Source organism: Polypterus senegalus, chromosome 17 (assembly GCF_016835505.1).
Source record: "Polypterus senegalus isolate Bchr_013 chromosome 17, ASM1683550v1, whole genome shotgun sequence".
NCBI lineage: Eukaryota > Metazoa > Chordata > Cladistia > Polypteriformes > Polypteridae > Polypterus > Polypterus senegalus.
In genome coordinates this window covers 670,742-688,838 of record NC_053170.1, presented here as the reverse complement: position 1 = coordinate 688,838, position 18,097 = coordinate 670,742, and the positions used below count along the sequence as shown (strand labels likewise).

Genomic DNA, 18,097 nt, shown 5'->3' with positions numbered 1-18,097 from the left:
CATTCCTTACAGCTTACTTACAAAAGGTGGGCAGGTTTCGTTTGGCACCCCATAGTGTATGTGTGTGTGTATATGTACACATGTATGTATATATATATATATATATATATATATATATATATATATATATATATATGCCAGCAACACTCATGACAATGACAAAACAATTACATTAACAATCATGTTACGTTATTTTTAAAATGTTTCCTTTTCTTTTTCATAACTTCTTTAACACACTACTTCTCCGCTGCGAAGCGCGGGTATTCTGCTAGTAATACATATTTGGTGTATGCTGTATATATTTTTGTGTGTGTTTTTGTTGTTATGTGTAATTGTTACTGTTCTGAGGAGAAATGCAGGTAAGATTTTTATTGAGCTGAATACACGTGACAGTAAACTTTAACTTGAAATGTCACGTAAATCTGTTAAATGACATCAGTATGTATGTTTAACGAACAAGCAATGACGAACAGACAAGAACTCAGTATTGGCGGCGCCTCATCCCAAAACGATTCGCCTAAGTGTCAGCCAGTTTACCGAACACAACCTTGAACTGCTTCCAGCGGCGAGAATGAACCCGTGCAAAGCTCCTCGGGATTTGAAGTTCTTACACTCGCCTCACTAATAAAACACATAATCTGAAAGACTCTAAATCCCAGAGCACTTCGAAGTGTCCAATTAGATTAGAAAGGAGGAGCATGCGTACTCGAGCCGAAGGTTCACGTGGTGTAGTGGAGGTCATACTGGTAAGTAGTTTTGTGTTGGGGTGATGCAAGACTTCTGCGAATAAAACAGAAAATTGGATAATTTGTCGCTATTTAGCTACACGCTTTGGTAAAGGTAAGTCTTTTGAGACGGGTCATATGTTAGGCTGAGTTCCGTCATGCTTGTGCTCGTTTATTAGCCACTGGCGATAGCGCATGTGCGCCCACCTTCGAGCCTCTTCCTTCGCCAGTGTGTTATTTCGTTCGGGTTCCTTTAATATCACACCGTTCAGGTATAACGAGGCAACTGGGAACACTGTGTCTTTCTCCGAACTCGTTTAGTGCTCGAGCAGTGCTGAGGACCGACCATCGCTGTGTCCCTGAGCAAGTCGATAAGCCGGCCTGAACTCGCACTGTGAATTTTTCTAACTTATCGCTCTCTTGTTAGCGGCCTCCCGTAAGCGTCTGCCAGATATAAAGAAATAACTATAGTGCCCCGCCTTCATTCAGAGCAGCGGTTTTCAAGTTCAGTCCTTTTATAAGCCCCCTCTCCTCGTGGCTGCGTCCCACCCAGTTTCTACTTTTAATCGGTTTACAGGGTCCAGATTATCTCGCGAACAGAACACAATGAAGTTCGTACTTTCGGATGCCGATCAACATGCAGCATGTCGCCCCTTTCTGGCTTCAGTAATGTTGAGTACAGCTACCTGAGCGCCTTACGTGAACAAACTACCTTCACTCGAAACCTCTGCCTTCCTTATCCGAAAAATCTCAGAACAAGGGTCACAACACCGTCGACCACTAGGGGCAATGCGAATGGAGCAGGTGCGTGTAACATAACGGGGCTAAATGTCTTAATACGATGCTTACAACGATGAAAACAGCAGTGGGACCAGGGTCTGTCCTGCTCGGGGGTCCCTTTGGAGAGGTGGGGGGTCATCTGAAAGTGCATAGTGACAAACTGAATGCCTACCATAATTACATGACTGATGTGTATCTGTGGATGTCAGTCTGCATGTCTGAAACGTGTTATAAAATTTGATTGGAATGTAGCAGTTTCAGAGACGTACGAGGAGATAACTTACTACTTTTTATTTCAATTTTGAAGGCTTTCCACATCCTAATTAAGTTCTCTTTTCCAAGTGTTGTGATTAATTAAGCCGCTAATCACTTAAGACCAAGGTGGCAGACTCCATTCCTGGAGAGCTGTGGTGGCTGCCGGTTTTGTCCCCGTCACTTTTTCTAGTAGTAACCAATGCTAGCAGAGCAGAGTTTGTTGCCTTCGTTTCAATTGATTTGCACTTTAATTGTTTCACTTTTTTTTATTCATTAATGAGCCAAAAGGGTCCCCAGGCTAGCTTTGATCCCGTAATGCACCTGTGTCTTTCATACAGTGTCTGACTCCGTTTAAAATGTCAGAAAAGAAAAGCGGCGAAGCTGTTAGAAGTGCTGATCTGCTGCGATCTGCAGAGCCTTCACATGGTGGTCTCCAAAGAAAGAATCAGTCTTGGAAATGACTGGTGTGGCAGAGTGAGAACACTAGCAAGACTTAGAATTAAATTGCAGGTTTCATTAACGGTTTGTTTTATCGTGCTGGGGACCAAGGCTGACCCAATTCCCTTTTAAACCCTTTATTACTGAACAGCATGCCCCAAATCCCTGCTATAGTCCTCCTAAGTTACACTGATGTTTAAGGAGCACCAAAGCAGGCAAGGGGAGACCAATTGCACATTTTTTGATGCTGTGTTTTCTAGATCATGTGCTCAAAGCCAAGTACAAATGTAAGTGTACCACCTGAGAACAGGCCAGCAGTTGGCACTTTGCTGTTTGGTTTCTGGTCCAGCTGGGCCTTTGAGTGGAGTGTTAGAAGGAGCCAGCATGGCCTGTTTGAATATGGCTACCGAGAGAGAGGCGGTGGTCTCCTCCGCCTGGACAGTGGCAGCGAGTGTAAAGGCGGATTTCCACTTCTGCATCTCGGCCACGATATAGAATGCAGATTATACTTGTGGGTCGAACTGCACCGCGGGCACGTACCTGAACACTGGGCAAGCATATGTTGGCAGAAAATTCACATCATGAATGGGCCACCATCTGATTGTCTTCGTAGTTCTCCGCACCCTCTGATTCCTTTTGAATGGTGGAAGACGAACAGAAATGCTTTTCAGGAAATGACTGGCCAATCAGAGTCTGTGTAGCAGGGGTCCTCAACTCCGGTCCTGGAGTGGCTGTAGGTTTTCATTCTAACCCAGCGGTGGGCAAAGTCAGTCCTGGTGGGCCGCAGTGGTTCCAGATTTTTGTTCCAACCCAGTTAATTTAACTAAACCAAATCGTGCTTGATAAATACACACAGGTGAAAATGGAGGGCCGCTGGTTTCTTTTATCATTTGAATCTTCTTGCTAATAAGGAGCAATTAATAAACAAGAACACCGCTGTTTAAGCTTAAAGTAAGCAATAAAGTTTCAAAATCCTAAAGCGTGACTCAATAAAAATGAAGCAGAAGTGTTACCTGGCCTCCTTATTAAGCCTGGGTTGGAACTAGTGCTGGGCAAATGAAGCTGTGAAGCGTCACGGGTCACAGTGAAATTTTAATGGAACACGGGGCATCACAATTACTGCCACACTGATCATTTTACACACTGCCAATGACCTGTAAAAACTATAAAAAAAAAAACAAACTACTGGACCAATATGTACAAGGTGCAAGTGACGCCATTGATGAAGAGCCATCTGCACCTGAACTGACTGCATGCTGAGGCCAACGCTGAGGCTGGCAGGCTAGTCTAGTGCAGCGGCTGAATCCCAGGGGCAGTGAGGCTGCAGGGGGCGCCAGTGGTCACGAGCTGGGTGCTCAATGAATGTGCGGCATGGACTGATCAGCTCCAGTGTGCTGGCACGTTGCACTGGGATCCGACTTTAGCCTGTTCTGGCGGTTTAAGGGTTAATTAACTTTTGAATTCATTTTAATTGACTCGCTCTTGAAGGCTCCGCCCCTTAATTGTTTTTCTCCTTAATTAGCTGCCAAACAATGAGATACAAAATGAGCTAAAACACGACCAGCAGACTGTGTCCATCATACAATATCTGAAAATAAAGGAAGGTGAGGATCCCCAAAAGAGAAATTAGGGTCAGGGATACAAAAGAGAAAATCCACAACGTCGGACGTGTCTGCTGTGGCACAATGAGAGCAGCGACACGCCAAGCAATTAAAGAACGAGTTTAATGAACGACAAGACTCGGCACCTCATTAAGTTTGAGGCCCTGACTTAGGTGGTCTTCTGTCGGCTCCCTCACTTCACATTTCATTTCTGTTTAAGGAACGACGTGAAGCGATTCAGAGGAACAACACAAGTCCATTAAAATGAACTCACAAGAAGTTAATCGGCAGCACAAACTGGGCACTAATTCTGAAAAAGGTTAGAATGAGAACCAGCAGCCACTGCGCCCCTCCAGGCCCGGAGTTGGAGACCCCTGCTCCATGGTTGCGTCCCATTTTTGAGGAGGTGGGCATCAGGCTACGTGACTCACTGTAAATGTACAAATGAGCTTTAACTCTCTGTGTCTGTCCGTCTTAATTTATAAAAAGCAAATCCTGTGGCCTCCTCAGATCAGTGAGGGGGTGCATTTGCTGGCGGGCTCGACACCCCCAGTCCAGAGCTGTTCTGTCAGCGTGGTCTGCACTTTCAAGGGATGCACAGTTGCAGTTCCGGACAGGCAGTGAGGCTGTGCAGGTAATGAAGTCGTAAACTGGCCACTCCACTCCTCCTCTTCCTCCTCCTCCTCAATACAGATGGCCAGAGTAAGAACTTCTTCTTGCGTCTCGTAATAATAATAATACATTTTACTTGTATAGCGCCTTTCACATGCTGGAGGCACTCTGTAAGTTGGACAGGTCCGCCCAGCCCCTCGTAAACAGACAGGCTTAGCCCACTTCACTGTATTTTAAAATATGATTTTTTTAGACCTTTGTGATAAACATTATTAACGCATATGCTTGGCATTCTTCCCCGTTACGCAGTTGAATGGGAGGAAGGCTGGTTGGAGGTGACGGTGGTGGTCCTTCTGGAATGTTTGAATCCCCCCTTAGTGAACTGCTCACTTGTTGGCCAGCTTTGTACCCTTTTACGGTTTGTCTGTCAGTTCAGAGAGAAAATCGAGTAAAAGAAAGCGACTCTGGTCGGGGCAAAAGGAGCAGCAGGTTAGTAATTAAAAAGCTGGCAGCCATGAAAACCTGCAGCCGCTGCGGCCCTGCGTGATCTGAAACGGAGTGAAGGGCTCACTTGGGGGTATCAGCCTGCGGTAGCCCGTGTCGTTTGCCCCACCGTGGCTTCTCTGCTCGTTGTTAATTGTTGGCGCACATCACATAAAATCAGTGAATTAATAGGAAAGCACAAGGAGGGCAGAAGAAACGGGAGCAGCGAATTCAACCCCAAGGTCCATTCGAGGGAGAAGTGAGGCAGCGATTGACAAACTGGTTGGTTGGAACAGAAACCTGCAACCCCAGGGGGGCCTGCAGATGAGAGCCCCCCGATCGGAGACTCTGGGGGGTCCAGTAGGTCAGCGTGCAGAAGGACAACATTAAGGAGCGCCCGCTGCATTCCACGAGCTCGCAGACTGCCCCCCCCCTTTCATTTCCTCCCATTTTAAGTCCAACAGGCCATCCTTAAGGTTCTAAGCAACATACAGCGGTTGACGGATGACCCCTTGTGGTGGTCTGCACAATCAGCACTGATGAGGGGTCGTTATGAGCCCCCCGACTGGCTGGTAAATAATCAGATTTTATTCTGATCCTCTCGGAGCAGCGCTGTGCCGGGCACCCATGACCCAGTTGAGCAGGTGCTTGAAGATGCCACCCAGGCTCGTTTGGGGGTGTGGGGTGTGAGTGTGGAGTTTCACACGGATGGATGAGAGTGGGTGCTGTTGAGGGTCGACTTCTGTCCATCAACTAAAAGTGCTGTGCCCAGTGGTGTCTCGCACAGCGTGGTGTGGTCACTGGTAAGGTCTGGAGATGCCGCCGTGTGCATTTCTACTCGCACATTGCAGACTAACTCTTGTCTTTTGTCTCCAAACAGGTCGATCGCCATCATGGCCAAGTTGTTTGAAACGATTGGGAAGCTTGGCCTTGGTCTGGCAGTGGTGGGAGGTGTGGTGAACTCGGCCCTCTATAACGGTGAGTCTGCGCAGTAGTGTGCAAGACGAGGGACGGACGGACGGACGTTCTTTGTTTAGTTATGCTATCCATGATGATAACGACAGTCTGCATCACTGCATTCATCCATGATGGAAAGAGAAACATTTTAGAGCTGAAGGTCCCGCAGATGAGAGCGAGTATTACAGTAGTCTGTGACAGGCCGAGGTCAGAGCTGGGGGTCTGAAAGCAGCGCCACTAAAGACTAAAACGAGATCCAGAGTCGCTCTGGAAACACAAAGCAAAAGATGAACACTAAACACAGATTGATTGCACCAATTTGAAGTTTCCAGAAAGATGGAAAGTCAGGTCTCGTATTCCAGGAGTCATGTGAGCACAGTGGGCATCACTGCTGCCATCAGAGAAACCAGTGCCACATTCACAGCATGTAGAACACACAGCGATGGCAAACTGCAGACCAGATTATTAAAGAGCTTGGCACTCCTCGCTCTTCTCCTGGGCTCCTGGACCGTTGGCACTCATTTATAGCCTCTGTCCACGGGTCAGGAGGGGATGTGCTGCACTGTGGTTGTGTGTCTCTTTTGTTTTTAGCACTCATTCAGAACTGAAGTGAGTTGAATTTTTGTTCATTTTAAGACCTTGAAGTGAGCGCCCCCTCATGGTGAACACACAGTTACACTTGAACTCCAGTCATCCGGTGGTTTGCCTGTCCCCCTGTAAGTCCTGGTCCATGGCCTTGCCAGACGGCTCTTCTCTCTGACCAGCTGCTGTCCTGGTTACCTCTCAGTCACACGGGTCGCCTCCTTCAGCTTGTCAGGTTTCCATTGGAGACCAAGTCACCTTTGGTGGCATGCAGTGACATTCTTGAAGAGCTCTGCACCCGCACACGTCTTTTATATTTTTTCTGAAGTCTGGTATCGCGCAGCACACGTGACTAAAGCATCGTTTGGACCCTCGGGTTCAGCAGCAGAACGGTTATTTAACGCATAGAAAAACGTGCCCCAGAATGCCTTGCGGAGGCTTCCGCGTCAGTAATGGCGATACAAGCTTACCACTCGGAAGTAGGAAAGGGCCTGGAGACGATGCTCAAGGAGGGCTCAGTAGGACTTCGTGACACCGAGTGGCATGGCCGATGTCAACATTGGCATATGGCGTAATGGATAACAGGCGGGCGAGTTTGTCTTTTTTAAAAAAAAAAAAATGTCAATTTGATGTGACAGCCTGATGGCCAACTCATCGTGCAGACACCTGAATTTAGGTTTATTTCTGGAGAGGCGTCTGTCGAGGTGCAGGTGACATATTTGTTCTTTTGTCACCCCAGACTCTCTTCTGCTCAGAGCAGCAAGTCGTAAGTCTTCAAAATGTTTGAACTATTTTCAGGAGGGACGCGTCCCGAATGCCATTGTCACGTCCTGCAGGTGTGGAGAGCGCAGCAGGACGCCGAGGAGCTCTTACCATGTTGTACGTTTTGAGCCGTTCACTGTTACTTTCACACACACACACACACACAGTCGTTTGTAGTTTATTTAATTGTCTAAAGGTTTTCTGTCCAAAGTTTCCGTGCTGTGATCCTTTGTGGTGTTTTTGGGTCACAGTCACTATTGAGTGGCTTTCCTAGCGGTTGCTGCTGTCTCACTATTTAAGATGGCGGCACACTATGAGCCACGTCGGTGTTTGTGAGTGGCATGTGTGTGCAGCAGTTTTCATCAAGATATTCAGTGATGCCTGGGAGGAATGGGGGTATTAATCTCATGGGTTTATGGAGAACGGAGTTGGCAGAATTGCTGCTACAAGAGGCGTCGGCGGGCATCAACAGCAGCAAACCCTCAAAAGAGGTGGCACTGATGAGCAATACTAGCGATAAGAAGAAGTTCACACGGCTCTTGCGCTGATTTCCAAGTCAGTGAATTAGTGGTCAGCCCACCCAATCATTTCAAGATGGGCAAACATCACAGGGTGTAAGTAAATAGTTAAAAACGGGCCTTGTTGGGTAGGGTTAGGGTTAGGGGTCCTTTAACCTGCTCAGGTGGACATTCTAGAAAAGCTCACCACCAAGTACATGGAGTGAAGGTGAGGGTCTCTTCCTGGACTAAAGGCGCTGAATGGTGGCTGACCCTCTTCACTGTCCAGCGCTTGTGCTTCGCTCTTCAGTTACATTTTGGGTTGCACGTGCCTTTTGGTTTTAGGACGTCCACTCTTGTGACCGTGTTTAATTTGCTCTGCGTGTATCTTCTTCCTCTTTTCAGTGGATGCCGGTCACAGGGCTGTCATATTTGACCGTTTCAGAGGCGTGCAGACTGTCGTCACTGGAGAAGGCACACACTTCCTCATTCCCTGGGTGCAGAAGCCAATCATCTTTGACTGCCGTTCTCGTCCTCGCAACGTTCCCGTGATCACTGGCAGTAAAGGTAACGCGGCTCGCTAGGGCCTCGCCACATGCCGGTCCTTCCCATCTGGACCTTGTTGTACGTTTTTGGACGAGCCGGCGCCTCTGCCTGTGAGCAGGGAGTAGTGGGCCAAGCCTGCAGACACATTTCACACCTGCCCTCTTTTCTAGATCTCCAAAATGTGAACATCACACTGCGTATCCTGTTCAGGCCGGTGACTACTCAGCTCCCACGGATCTTCACCAGCATCGGAGAAGATTACGATGAGCGAGTCCTCCCGTCCATCACTACAGAAGTTCTGAAGTCTGTTGTGGTAAGTGCTGTAGAAGCCCCCCGGGCCACAGAGTTGTTACCCTACCCCATAGGACAGTGAGGGGTAATTGTCTGTACCTTACTGGAGCGAGAGGGTGGCACCAGTACACTTCAGAGTGCAAAGCCATAAATATGCAGCTCTGTGGGATCATAAACACACCAGCCCGGTGAAATGCCCCCTTACGATGGTCTTGATCACCACATGATAGGAATATAAGGAACAAGCTGGTTAAGTTTGCAGATGATACCAAGATAGGTGGATTAGCAGATAATTTGGAATCCGTTATATCATCACAGAAGCACTTGGATAGCAGACAGGCTTGGGCAGATTTGTGGACGATGAAATTTAATGTCAGTAAATGTAAAGAATTACACATAGGAAGTAAAAATGTTAGGACTGAATACGCAATGGGAGGTCAGAAAATGGAGAGTCCACCTTATGAGAAGGAGTTAGGAGTCATAGTGGACTCTAAGCTATCAACTTCCCAACAGTGTTCAGAAGCCATTAAGAAGGCTAACAGAATGTTAGGTTATATAGCGCCTTGATCTGTGGAGTACAAGTCACAGGAGGTGACACTCAGTCTTTATAACACACTGGTGAGACCTCATCTGGAGTCCTGTGTGCAGTTTTGGTCTCCAGGCTACAAAAAGGACATAGCAGCACTAGAGAAGGTCCAGAGAAGAGCGACTAGGCTGATTCAGGGCTACAGGGGATGAGAGATGAGCAAAGATTAAAAGAGCTGAGCCTTTACAGTTTAAGCAAAAGAAGATTAAGAGGTGACATGATTGAAGTGTTTAAAATTATGAAGGGAATTAGTCCAGTGGACCAAGACTGGTATTTTAAAACGAGTTCCTCAAGAACACGGGGACAAGGTTGGAAACTTGTTAAGAGTAAATTTCGCACAAACATTAGGAAGTTTTTCTTTACACAAAGAACGATAGACACTTGGAATAAGTTACCAAGTAGTGTGGTAGACAGTAAGACGTTAGGGACTTTCAAAACTCGACTTGATGTTTTATTGGAGGAAACAAGTGGACAGGACTGGCGAGCTTTGTTGGGCTGAATGGCCTGTTCTCATCTAGATTGTTCTAATGTTCTCACCAGAAACGCCGTCCCTCACAAATGGCCACCATCCTTTGTGTGTCTTGTTGCCTTTGTCTGTTGGACAGTGAAGCCCTCTTGTGGACACCAGCTGGCATCACACCTCTGCATGGACATTGGCTGTTTTGTCACTTGACGTATCTTGTATAAAAACGTCCACGTGTGTGTGTGTGTGTGTCTGGCCAGCCCGGATGTGAGAGGTGGAGTCAGGTTAGAGCTCCGCCTCCAAGGATACACAACCGAGGCCAGCATGTTGGCAAAACAAATCCTTCAAGGAGAGAGACGCCCAGAGGATTTAGCTGACATCTTGACATTTCAGTCTTTCTGATTTCCGTAGTCTCTTGGACCCCCGGGTTGCTTACCCAGCTGGTAGTTTAGATCTACAAGTGCATCATGAGCGACACTGAATGAGTGCTCGGATGGTACACTTGGCCGAGCCATCGGTGGTCTGTAATAGTAATAGCACAGCCTCAGTTACTGAACGCGTGGCTGTATGTTGGCCTGTGCCAGCAAAGGTCTGCTGGTGTAGCTTGCTGGATGGCAGGACGGTGTGTGCCTTGAGGGGGGCTGAGGTGGTGGAAGACGCGCAGCTGCATTTCCCCAACTGGCTCCATCGTCCAGGTTTGGCTACATCTGAGGTCCTAATCCAGTGGAAACGATTTGTGTGAGCGCAGTGGAGCACCTTGGCTTGTGTAGAAGGTGAGAGGCTGCCCTCCTAAGTGGGCATCGAGCTGACTTTCAGAACATGGCCCAAAAACCAAAGAATCTCGACCTGCACACACTTGCCACTCATGCCGGCTGCCCTCTCATGTGACGGCCGCATTTGTGCCAGTTTCAGATGCAGCCTCCCCTTCTTCCTCCATGTGTCTCCGTGTCTTTAGAAAAATAATTTGCAGAGATCAGGCCATTCAGCCCAACGGAGCTCGCCAGTCCTATCCACCCATCCTGCCATCTAGCACTCTGTCTCAGTACGTGTGCCACTGACTGCTGCGGACGTCTCATCTGCCTTACTAAAGTTTTGAGCTCAGAAGCACAAAGCTGCTGGTTTGAAGCCCCACCACCCGTGTCCCCTCCATCGATGTAGGAGCAGCTCTCGTGTTTCAATAGAATCCTCCTCATCCTCATCTCTGTGTGGTGACTGCCTGCCCTTTTCCTCCTCTCGTTAGGACTGCCCTGTCCGTTCTCCTCTTCCTCTTCGTCTCCTGTAGTCGTGTTACTCCGCGTCTCCTCAATATTTGACCTGCCCGGCCCTAAGCATGTCCTCTGGTCACCTGTCACTCGTGGTCTCCCTCGAGCCCCACCCAGCCACCTGATGATGCTGACCTCGGCCTCTCCTCGCACAAGATGGCCATTTTAAGCGTTGCCTTCAGTGCCTTGGTGGCTTTTTTCGACGTCTGGACGTGGAGGACTTCTCTGAACGTCTTTCATGCACGTGTTGGTCTGGAGCTCCATCCGTGTCCCGTGTGTCACCCGGTCAGCTGAGTGAGTCTAAATGTATGAAGCTGTGGTGTCATTTGCAGTGCCCATCTGCCACATAACTGGCACCCCTTGCTGTTTAGGTCTGTCACACAGTAACCCCTGAAAAAAGTGAGCTGCGCGGGAATAATTGATGACAATTAAATTAGCAATGCGGAGAAGCAGACGCCATTACTGGCCTTCGTTTGAACAATGAAATCTGTTTGAGGAGAAGAACTCGACTCTCATGCCAGTGAAATTGGACTCGGCTGTGGAAAACCAGCCGTAGTCACATGACTTGAATTAACCAATGATTAGCGGCCTCACTGCTTCAAAACGCGCCGTTTTCCTCCAGAGACAAGTGTGCTGGCTGAGACCATTGGGGACACTGCTGTCACCAAAAGGGGACAAGCCGGCCATCTCCAGAAACCCAGCACGTTGTTGAAGTTGGCTGCTTGTGGACCTGCCAAGGACCTCCCAGGGCATGCTGGGGGAAAATTCTGGGGGATTAGTGCAGTCTGTTAAAAAGACCCCATGGCAGACCGAGGGTGAACTGGAGTGATGGGCTCAACCCGTGCCACACACTGCACAAAATTAAACTGATAGGGGCATTCTGGGTGATGCCAACCCTAACCCCAAAATGACCTGGAGACCTGGCTGTGGGCCGAGGACCCCGATGTAAAGCTCATTAGCGGTGGGGTTAGTTAGGGTTTCTGGCAGAATGTGCCACTCCCTGACCTCGGCACTTGCGCCAGTTTTTGAGGGTCCTGTGTCCACCTTAAAGGGGGGCAGTGCCCCGTAGAGTTTCAGGTGGCCCGCTCATGGGTATCACTGGCTCTGCCTGTCCACACCGTGTCACATCAACAACAACATTTATTTATATAGCACATTTTCATTTTCACCATGCCAGTGTGGGTGACGCCCTGCCCTGTCTCTCTCTCTCTCTCTCCTCTTTCGTAGGCCCGCTTTGACGCCGGCGAGCTGATCACGCAGAGAGAGCTGGTGTCCAGGCAGGTCAGCGAGGATCTGACCGAGCGAGCGGCCACCTTTGGGCTCGTCCTCGATGACGTCTCTCTGGTAAGTGCCTTCCACGGGGACGTGGTAAGGGTGGGCCCGCCGGCTGGCATGCGAGAATTCCAATTGCGGTAATTAAAGGTGAGAACGTGCTAACCGTGTGGCATCTCCTCTTCCTCCTCCCCACCCACCGACAGACGCACTTGACGTTCGGCAAAGAGTTCACGGACGCCGTTGAGGCCAAACAGGTGGCGCAGCAGGAGGCGGAAAGGGCGCGCTTTGTAGTGGAGAAGGTGAGGCTGTGATGGCGGAGGGCTCGGCCCTTCAGATTGGCGTGCGCCCTCCCTGCTTAACCCCCTTTCTTGTGTTGTTTGTTTGTTTGTTTTCGCTGTGCAGGCCGAGCAGCAGAAGCAGGCCACCATCATCTCTGCCGAAGGCGACTCCAAGGCCGCCCTGTTGATCGCGGAGTCCCTGGCCAAAGCCGGCGATGGGCTGGTGGAGCTGCGGAAGCTGGAGGCGGCCGAGGACATCGCCTTCCAGCTGTCGCGCTCGAGGAACATCACGTACCTGCCGTCGGGACAGACCACCCTACTGCAGCTGCCGCAGTGACCCCCGCGGCCCCCGCTCTGAATGCGCGCCTTTCCGGCTGGTGACCTGCGGCCGTTGGCCACTCGATTGGATCCCAGTTTTGAATTTGAAGTTTGTTTATTTGACAATTTCATTTAAGAGCCTCGTGAACGTGTCGTCTCGGAGGGTCTTCTCTTTATCAAAAATTGAATGCTCAGTTTCTACTCTACAGCCCATGGACTCGAGTGTGCAGTCCGGTGGTGAAGCGAAGCGTCTCGTCTCGCCCCCCTTTCGTAAGTGTAGTTCCAGTAATAAAAGGTCTGGAGCAGCGGGGTGTCTGTCTGATCACTGGGGGGGTTGCAGCCATGGACAGGACCTGATGTGGTGAGATTGTGGTCAGATCGCTGCCAAGTCCTTTTTATAGGGTGCCAGTTGTGCCCTTCTTAACCTTATTGATGACCCTCTGGGGGATACAAGTGTGAATGTCTGCAGCGGGGAGGGGAGGGGGGGGTGTAGTTTCACCTGGCATAAATTTAGAAAGGGGGTCTGGGTGGCGTGGCACGGCACGGCACCAACAATGGCACTCAGTCATCCAAAATCTGGCAGCAACCAGCTGCTTAAGAGACCCGGGCCTACTGCCTCCAGCGGGTAAAGATGGCCAAGTGTGGTGGCACATAACCATGTGGTGTAAGGTGGGCTGCTTCATACCCCCTGCCCCGTCCTGGTCTAGGAGTGTAAGCTACAGCTGAGCCGTCACTAGAGGGTGCTGCTGTCCCAAGTGTGACATTACGTGTCTGTGGTCAGGAGCCCCCTGCTGGCGCTTCATGGGCATGGTGTAAGTGAAAGTGGAGCAGTTGGGTTGGCCGAGAACCCCTGGGTTTCCGTCACACACCCACCCTGTTTTGTCAAAAGCAGCAAAGTCAAGAACCGAATTTAAGAAAAAGGATGAAAATGCTGTCTGTCTGATGGGGACAACGCGAGTGGCAGAACTGAGCAGGGGTTTGATACGGAGACACACGATGGCCAAATCACAGCGAGGACCACGCAGAGTAATCCAGTGGCAGCGCATTCAGGACGTCATCCGAGCCCCTCGCCTCACACTGAAATGGACACATCTGCCATTGTCACCCCCACTCTAGACGCACAAAGTTATTCAAAATCTCTGGGTCACCAGAGCCTTCCCTGCCTGCTCTAACGTGGACTCGACTGGAGTGACCACGAGTGGCCCACCGAATGGACACGTGTCCCTGTGCTCAAGTCATTTTGTAAAGCTACGAGTGGCAGGGAGGTGACAAAGAAGGCACTGGTCACTCTAACGGAGCTCCAGAAGTCCCCTTACGGCAGATGGCACTCCCGAGTCGAACGCGTCTCAAAGACTCCGAGGGCTGAGAAAAGACCCCCTTCACTCTGATGAGACAAGCACAACATCTGGAGAAGACCCCGCACTGCCTGGCACCTGCCTAGTGCCATCCTTACAGTGAAGCGTCACACAGGGGGACTGGTCAGAATGAATGCGGCCAAATCCAGAGAGGTCCTTCAACACAACCTGCGCCAGGGGCACAGCACCTCGTCTCTACAGCGCCATCTTGGTCGGTGGCCTGGTTTGAGATGGAGATGGCACTTCACAGACCTTCCCGTTCAGTCTAATGGAGCTTGACAGGATCTGCCAGGAACAATGGGATCAGCTGCCCAAATGCAGAGACTTAGCGAGAAGACCATTAAGGGGGCTTCTACAGAGTACTGAATGAAGGGGGCGAGTACACGCAGGAATGACAGGTCTGAATTATTCACAGACTTCTCTGAAAACGCGTTTGCTGCACTTTGTCATGCCATGCTATTGAAGGGGGGACCGACGGGCACAATGGCATCTACAATAGGGTGAAGTGGGCAGATAGTGAGGGGGTCTGAAGATGATCCAAGTCCTCTGTAACATCAGAGCGGGCGCAGCAACCTGGTGAAGTGCACCACGTGGAGCTGCCATAGGGGGCGCCACTCCCAACAACTTGGCGCAGGACGGGCGTGAAACGCAGCTTCGGGTGGAAGAATTTCAATGCTGGACTCGTCCCTGGGGGCTCAAAGCCACAGAGCCCAACACTGAAGTGAGGCAGCGACAAAAACAAGAAGTCAGCTATTCTTAAGGATACGAATACTAATCAGATTAAAGTGAAGATCTGCAGTTACAGCACATTGAACTGAATACGCTGAGCAGATGCCCACACCCCTACCAATGTGTCGCAGACGAGCAGTTGCTATTAGTGCTGAGCTTCTTGGGGGCATTTACTTTTACACACGGTCGTTGGCTAACTTTGCTCTTGGAGTAAAGTCCTGATGTAGAGAGTGTTTGGTGAGTTCACTCGAGTTCCTCCCCTCGAATATTCATTTGGTCAAATATGAATACACATGGGGGGGCAGATACTTTTTCACAGTCCCGTCTCTTGTAGCCTCTGCTGCTCTGTCCCGTGTAACATCAGCCCTTCTTGATGCCTCGCCATGTGAGTCGTGTCCCCAACTGAGTCACGAGTGTCACCCACGTCAGACCCGCTCAGCTGATTGGTCCCACTTCATTAATTCCATTTTTCCTTTTTCTTTATAAATCTGCTCTCTGACTTTTCCAAATTCGGCATCTGCTCCCCTGTTTGTTTGTGCCAGTTTCATGTTATTTTATTAAAGCAGCCATCTGAAAATGCCAGGTCTGCCCTGCTTGGCACAACCCTAACTGGTAAACACGCACTCGGAGATAAATGGCATGCTTGCCATCTGACTCATTTCTGTGCCCTACAGCCTTTTGCCCCTTCACTTAATCCCTGCCCCACCCACATCTATCTGCTCTGCCAATCCTGACTGATTATCTCTGTTGAGGAGGAATGGCAGCAACTTTCTGCAGGCTAGTAGTGTGCCACCCCATGTGGGCTCTCTGATCCGGAGGGGCTCAGAAGTGCCCCCTGCTGGCTGTGATCATAGCCAAGCTGGAGCACAACAGCCCGAGAATGCAGAGGCCCCCTTTGGTGTGGCACCGAGTAGCAGGACCCAGTCTAACCTGCCCGCCAGCAAGAGCAGCGCAGTGAGGAGATGGCAGCTGCGATAAGATTTCTATGAGAAACCTCCAGACAAACGTGTGCTGCCGAGAGGAAACAGGAAACGTGGGCGTCGGTGTGTCTACCACCATCGTCCATCGGCGCGCACGGCTCCGTACTCCTGCAGCAGGTGTGTGTGTGTGTGTGTGTGTGTGCCTGCCTCTGCCTGGCACACTCTGCTGCCCCTGGGTTATATTTAGTTTGCAGACTGCCACTTGTTTGCATGGAGCAATGCCACCCTGCTGGGGTGGCACTCCTCAAAGAGTCTGCACATCCTTGATGGGCTGGGATGTTGTAAAGGAGCAACTCACCAAGTAGTAAACTTCACGTGCCATTTCTTGGGGGCTTCGGACAGCTGAAGCCCTCCGACACGTTGTGTGGTGGCACTTTGGGGCACACCTTACACCTGGAGACGTGCCCACTGTGGACGCCGATGTGAGGAGGTGTCAGGCTGGGTGGGCCAGTCCACATCCTGTTTGTTTAGACTTGTTAGCATCAAAACAGGCAGCACGCGGTCAGGGGGCACCAGAGCTGCATGTCTGCAAATTGTGTGGCATTCCTGCCACCGTGTCAATTTTAACCTGCACTTGAAGCTCTTTACAGTGATGGCCACCGTGTAAGGTGGTCTGCTCAGATTGGCACACCAACATTCTGATGACTTGCTTGAAGGATGACTGGTTGGCCACCCTCCTGGTGCCAATAAGAGGGTCCAAGGCAGGGTTCGACCTGTCCTGTTGCTGAGAAAGACAGTCCATGCTGCCAGCTCCCCGTGCCACTTGGGTCACACCAAAGAAACTCAATGCTAATCCTAATCACTGGACTTGTGCTCTCTAAACTGGACACCAGTGGGCAGCACCTTCCCCGGGATGGGTAAACCCACAGCAGTCGACTGCCTATGCCAGTATCGACAGGAGAGGACAAGGCAAGGTGAGGAGCAGAGGAGGCTGAAGTCCGAACCCCTCATATAGCGCCTTTCACACTGTGCTCTGCTGCAAGTAAACTGCGACTGTGGGGTCAGGAGAGGCGATGCCAGCAAGAGGTTTACTACTTTATATGACCAGGGCACCCCCCCCCAGTGGTTCCAACCCGACTCTTTCAGCTGTGGACAGTGGATTGGGTGACCCACCCCAAGATTAGGAGTGACACTGGTGGCTCGGGTCCCACAGCGGAGACTCCTCCTCACCCGTCCATCTGTCCTGCTGACCCTCAGGCTCTGAAATGGGCAGCTGCACCCCCAAAGAAATGGACTCCGGTGTCCTTGCTGGCTTCTGTGGCTCAGGGTTGACAGAGGTGCCATGCTGATTTTTAGGATTGTGGGATGCATTGTGACAGAAGGGGACAGCCCCACAGCCCCACCTGAGCATCTCCCTCACTTGTGATTCCCAGGAGCTGTGACGTGAGATGCCGTCTGACATCGTGCATATCTTAAGGTGGCCTCCGCATGACCCCCCTCTCGGGCACATTAGGGTAACAGCAGGCACAGAGGAAAGTGCGCTCGGCCAGCCAGGGAGATTCGGATTCAAGATTTGCAGCGAGGAAAGTGGAAGGCGAGATTAACGCTGGGTGTTTGGGATTAGCGCTGTGGCGGCCGGCTGGGTGACTGAGCCCCTGCTGATCGGCAGCCCACCGTCCAGAGACCTCATCCGATGTGCTGCCTGTACGAGATCCAGTGCCGGCTCATCTCCATGTGCCAGTTTAGCTGTGAACCTGCTGGGTGCCAGCTTTTCTCAAGCCCCTATGCCAGGCAGATGCCTACTTGTAGCAGCAAATTCACCCATGCTGCCATAAGTGCAGTTTAAGAGTTAATTTGGCCCTGGAGATTTCTCTCTGCTTGTACCCACTGCCTGTAAGCCAATGCCCATGGTCCATCACAGGCTTCATGCCCTGCATTTTGGGTAACAGATGCCAGGTCACATGATGCCACTGCACCCAGGATGCTGGCTCATTCCATCTCTTAAGCCCTGCCCATCACCATCCGCATGGTCCACTGACCAGTGATGCCCAGATGCCCCAAACAGCACATACAACATTCATTTATAAAGTGCCTTTCAATACAAAGTGTAATCTAAGGTGCTTTACAAATGGTAGTAAGTGCCAACAAAGAAAAACAATAAACAAATTATACTCAGATGATCAGTAGGAAACAGAAAACTCCAGTGCAGAAAGAAGCCTCTGGGGTTCTGTAACCAACGCCCGCTGGGCACTCTATTGTATATCTGATATACAAAAAAAAATGCCCCATTTGCTCTGCTAGTGCCCCCTGTGGCCGTACGGCAGGCCACCCTCCAGTCCAGTACCCCATACCTCCATCTGCCAGGCCAGCACCTTTTTTTTT

At 50.3% G+C, this 18,097-nt stretch overlaps 1 protein-coding gene across 2 annotated transcripts; it reads left to right on the top strand.

Annotated features, from left to right (window-relative positions):
• The first annotated feature begins 669 nt into the window (after window positions 1–669).
• phb (prohibitin) lies at window positions 670–13,006 on the top strand. Of its 2 annotated transcripts, none has more exons than XM_039739715.1 (7): window positions 670–746; window positions 5,775–5,872; window positions 8,098–8,259; window positions 8,409–8,551; window positions 12,068–12,184; window positions 12,319–12,414; window positions 12,518–13,006. In XM_039739715.1, the coding sequence occupies exons 2-7, from the start codon at window positions 5,788–5,790 to the stop codon at window positions 12,728–12,730; spliced, it is 816 nt and encodes a 271-aa protein (XP_039595649.1). In that variant the 5' UTR covers window positions 670–746; window positions 5,775–5,787; the 3' UTR covers window positions 12,731–13,006. The 2 variants fall into 2 exon arrangements, with proteins under 2 accessions (XP_039595649.1, XP_039595648.1); XM_039739714.1 differs by having other exon boundaries at window positions 733–840.
• The last annotated feature ends 5,091 nt before the right edge of the window (window positions 13,007–18,097 follow it).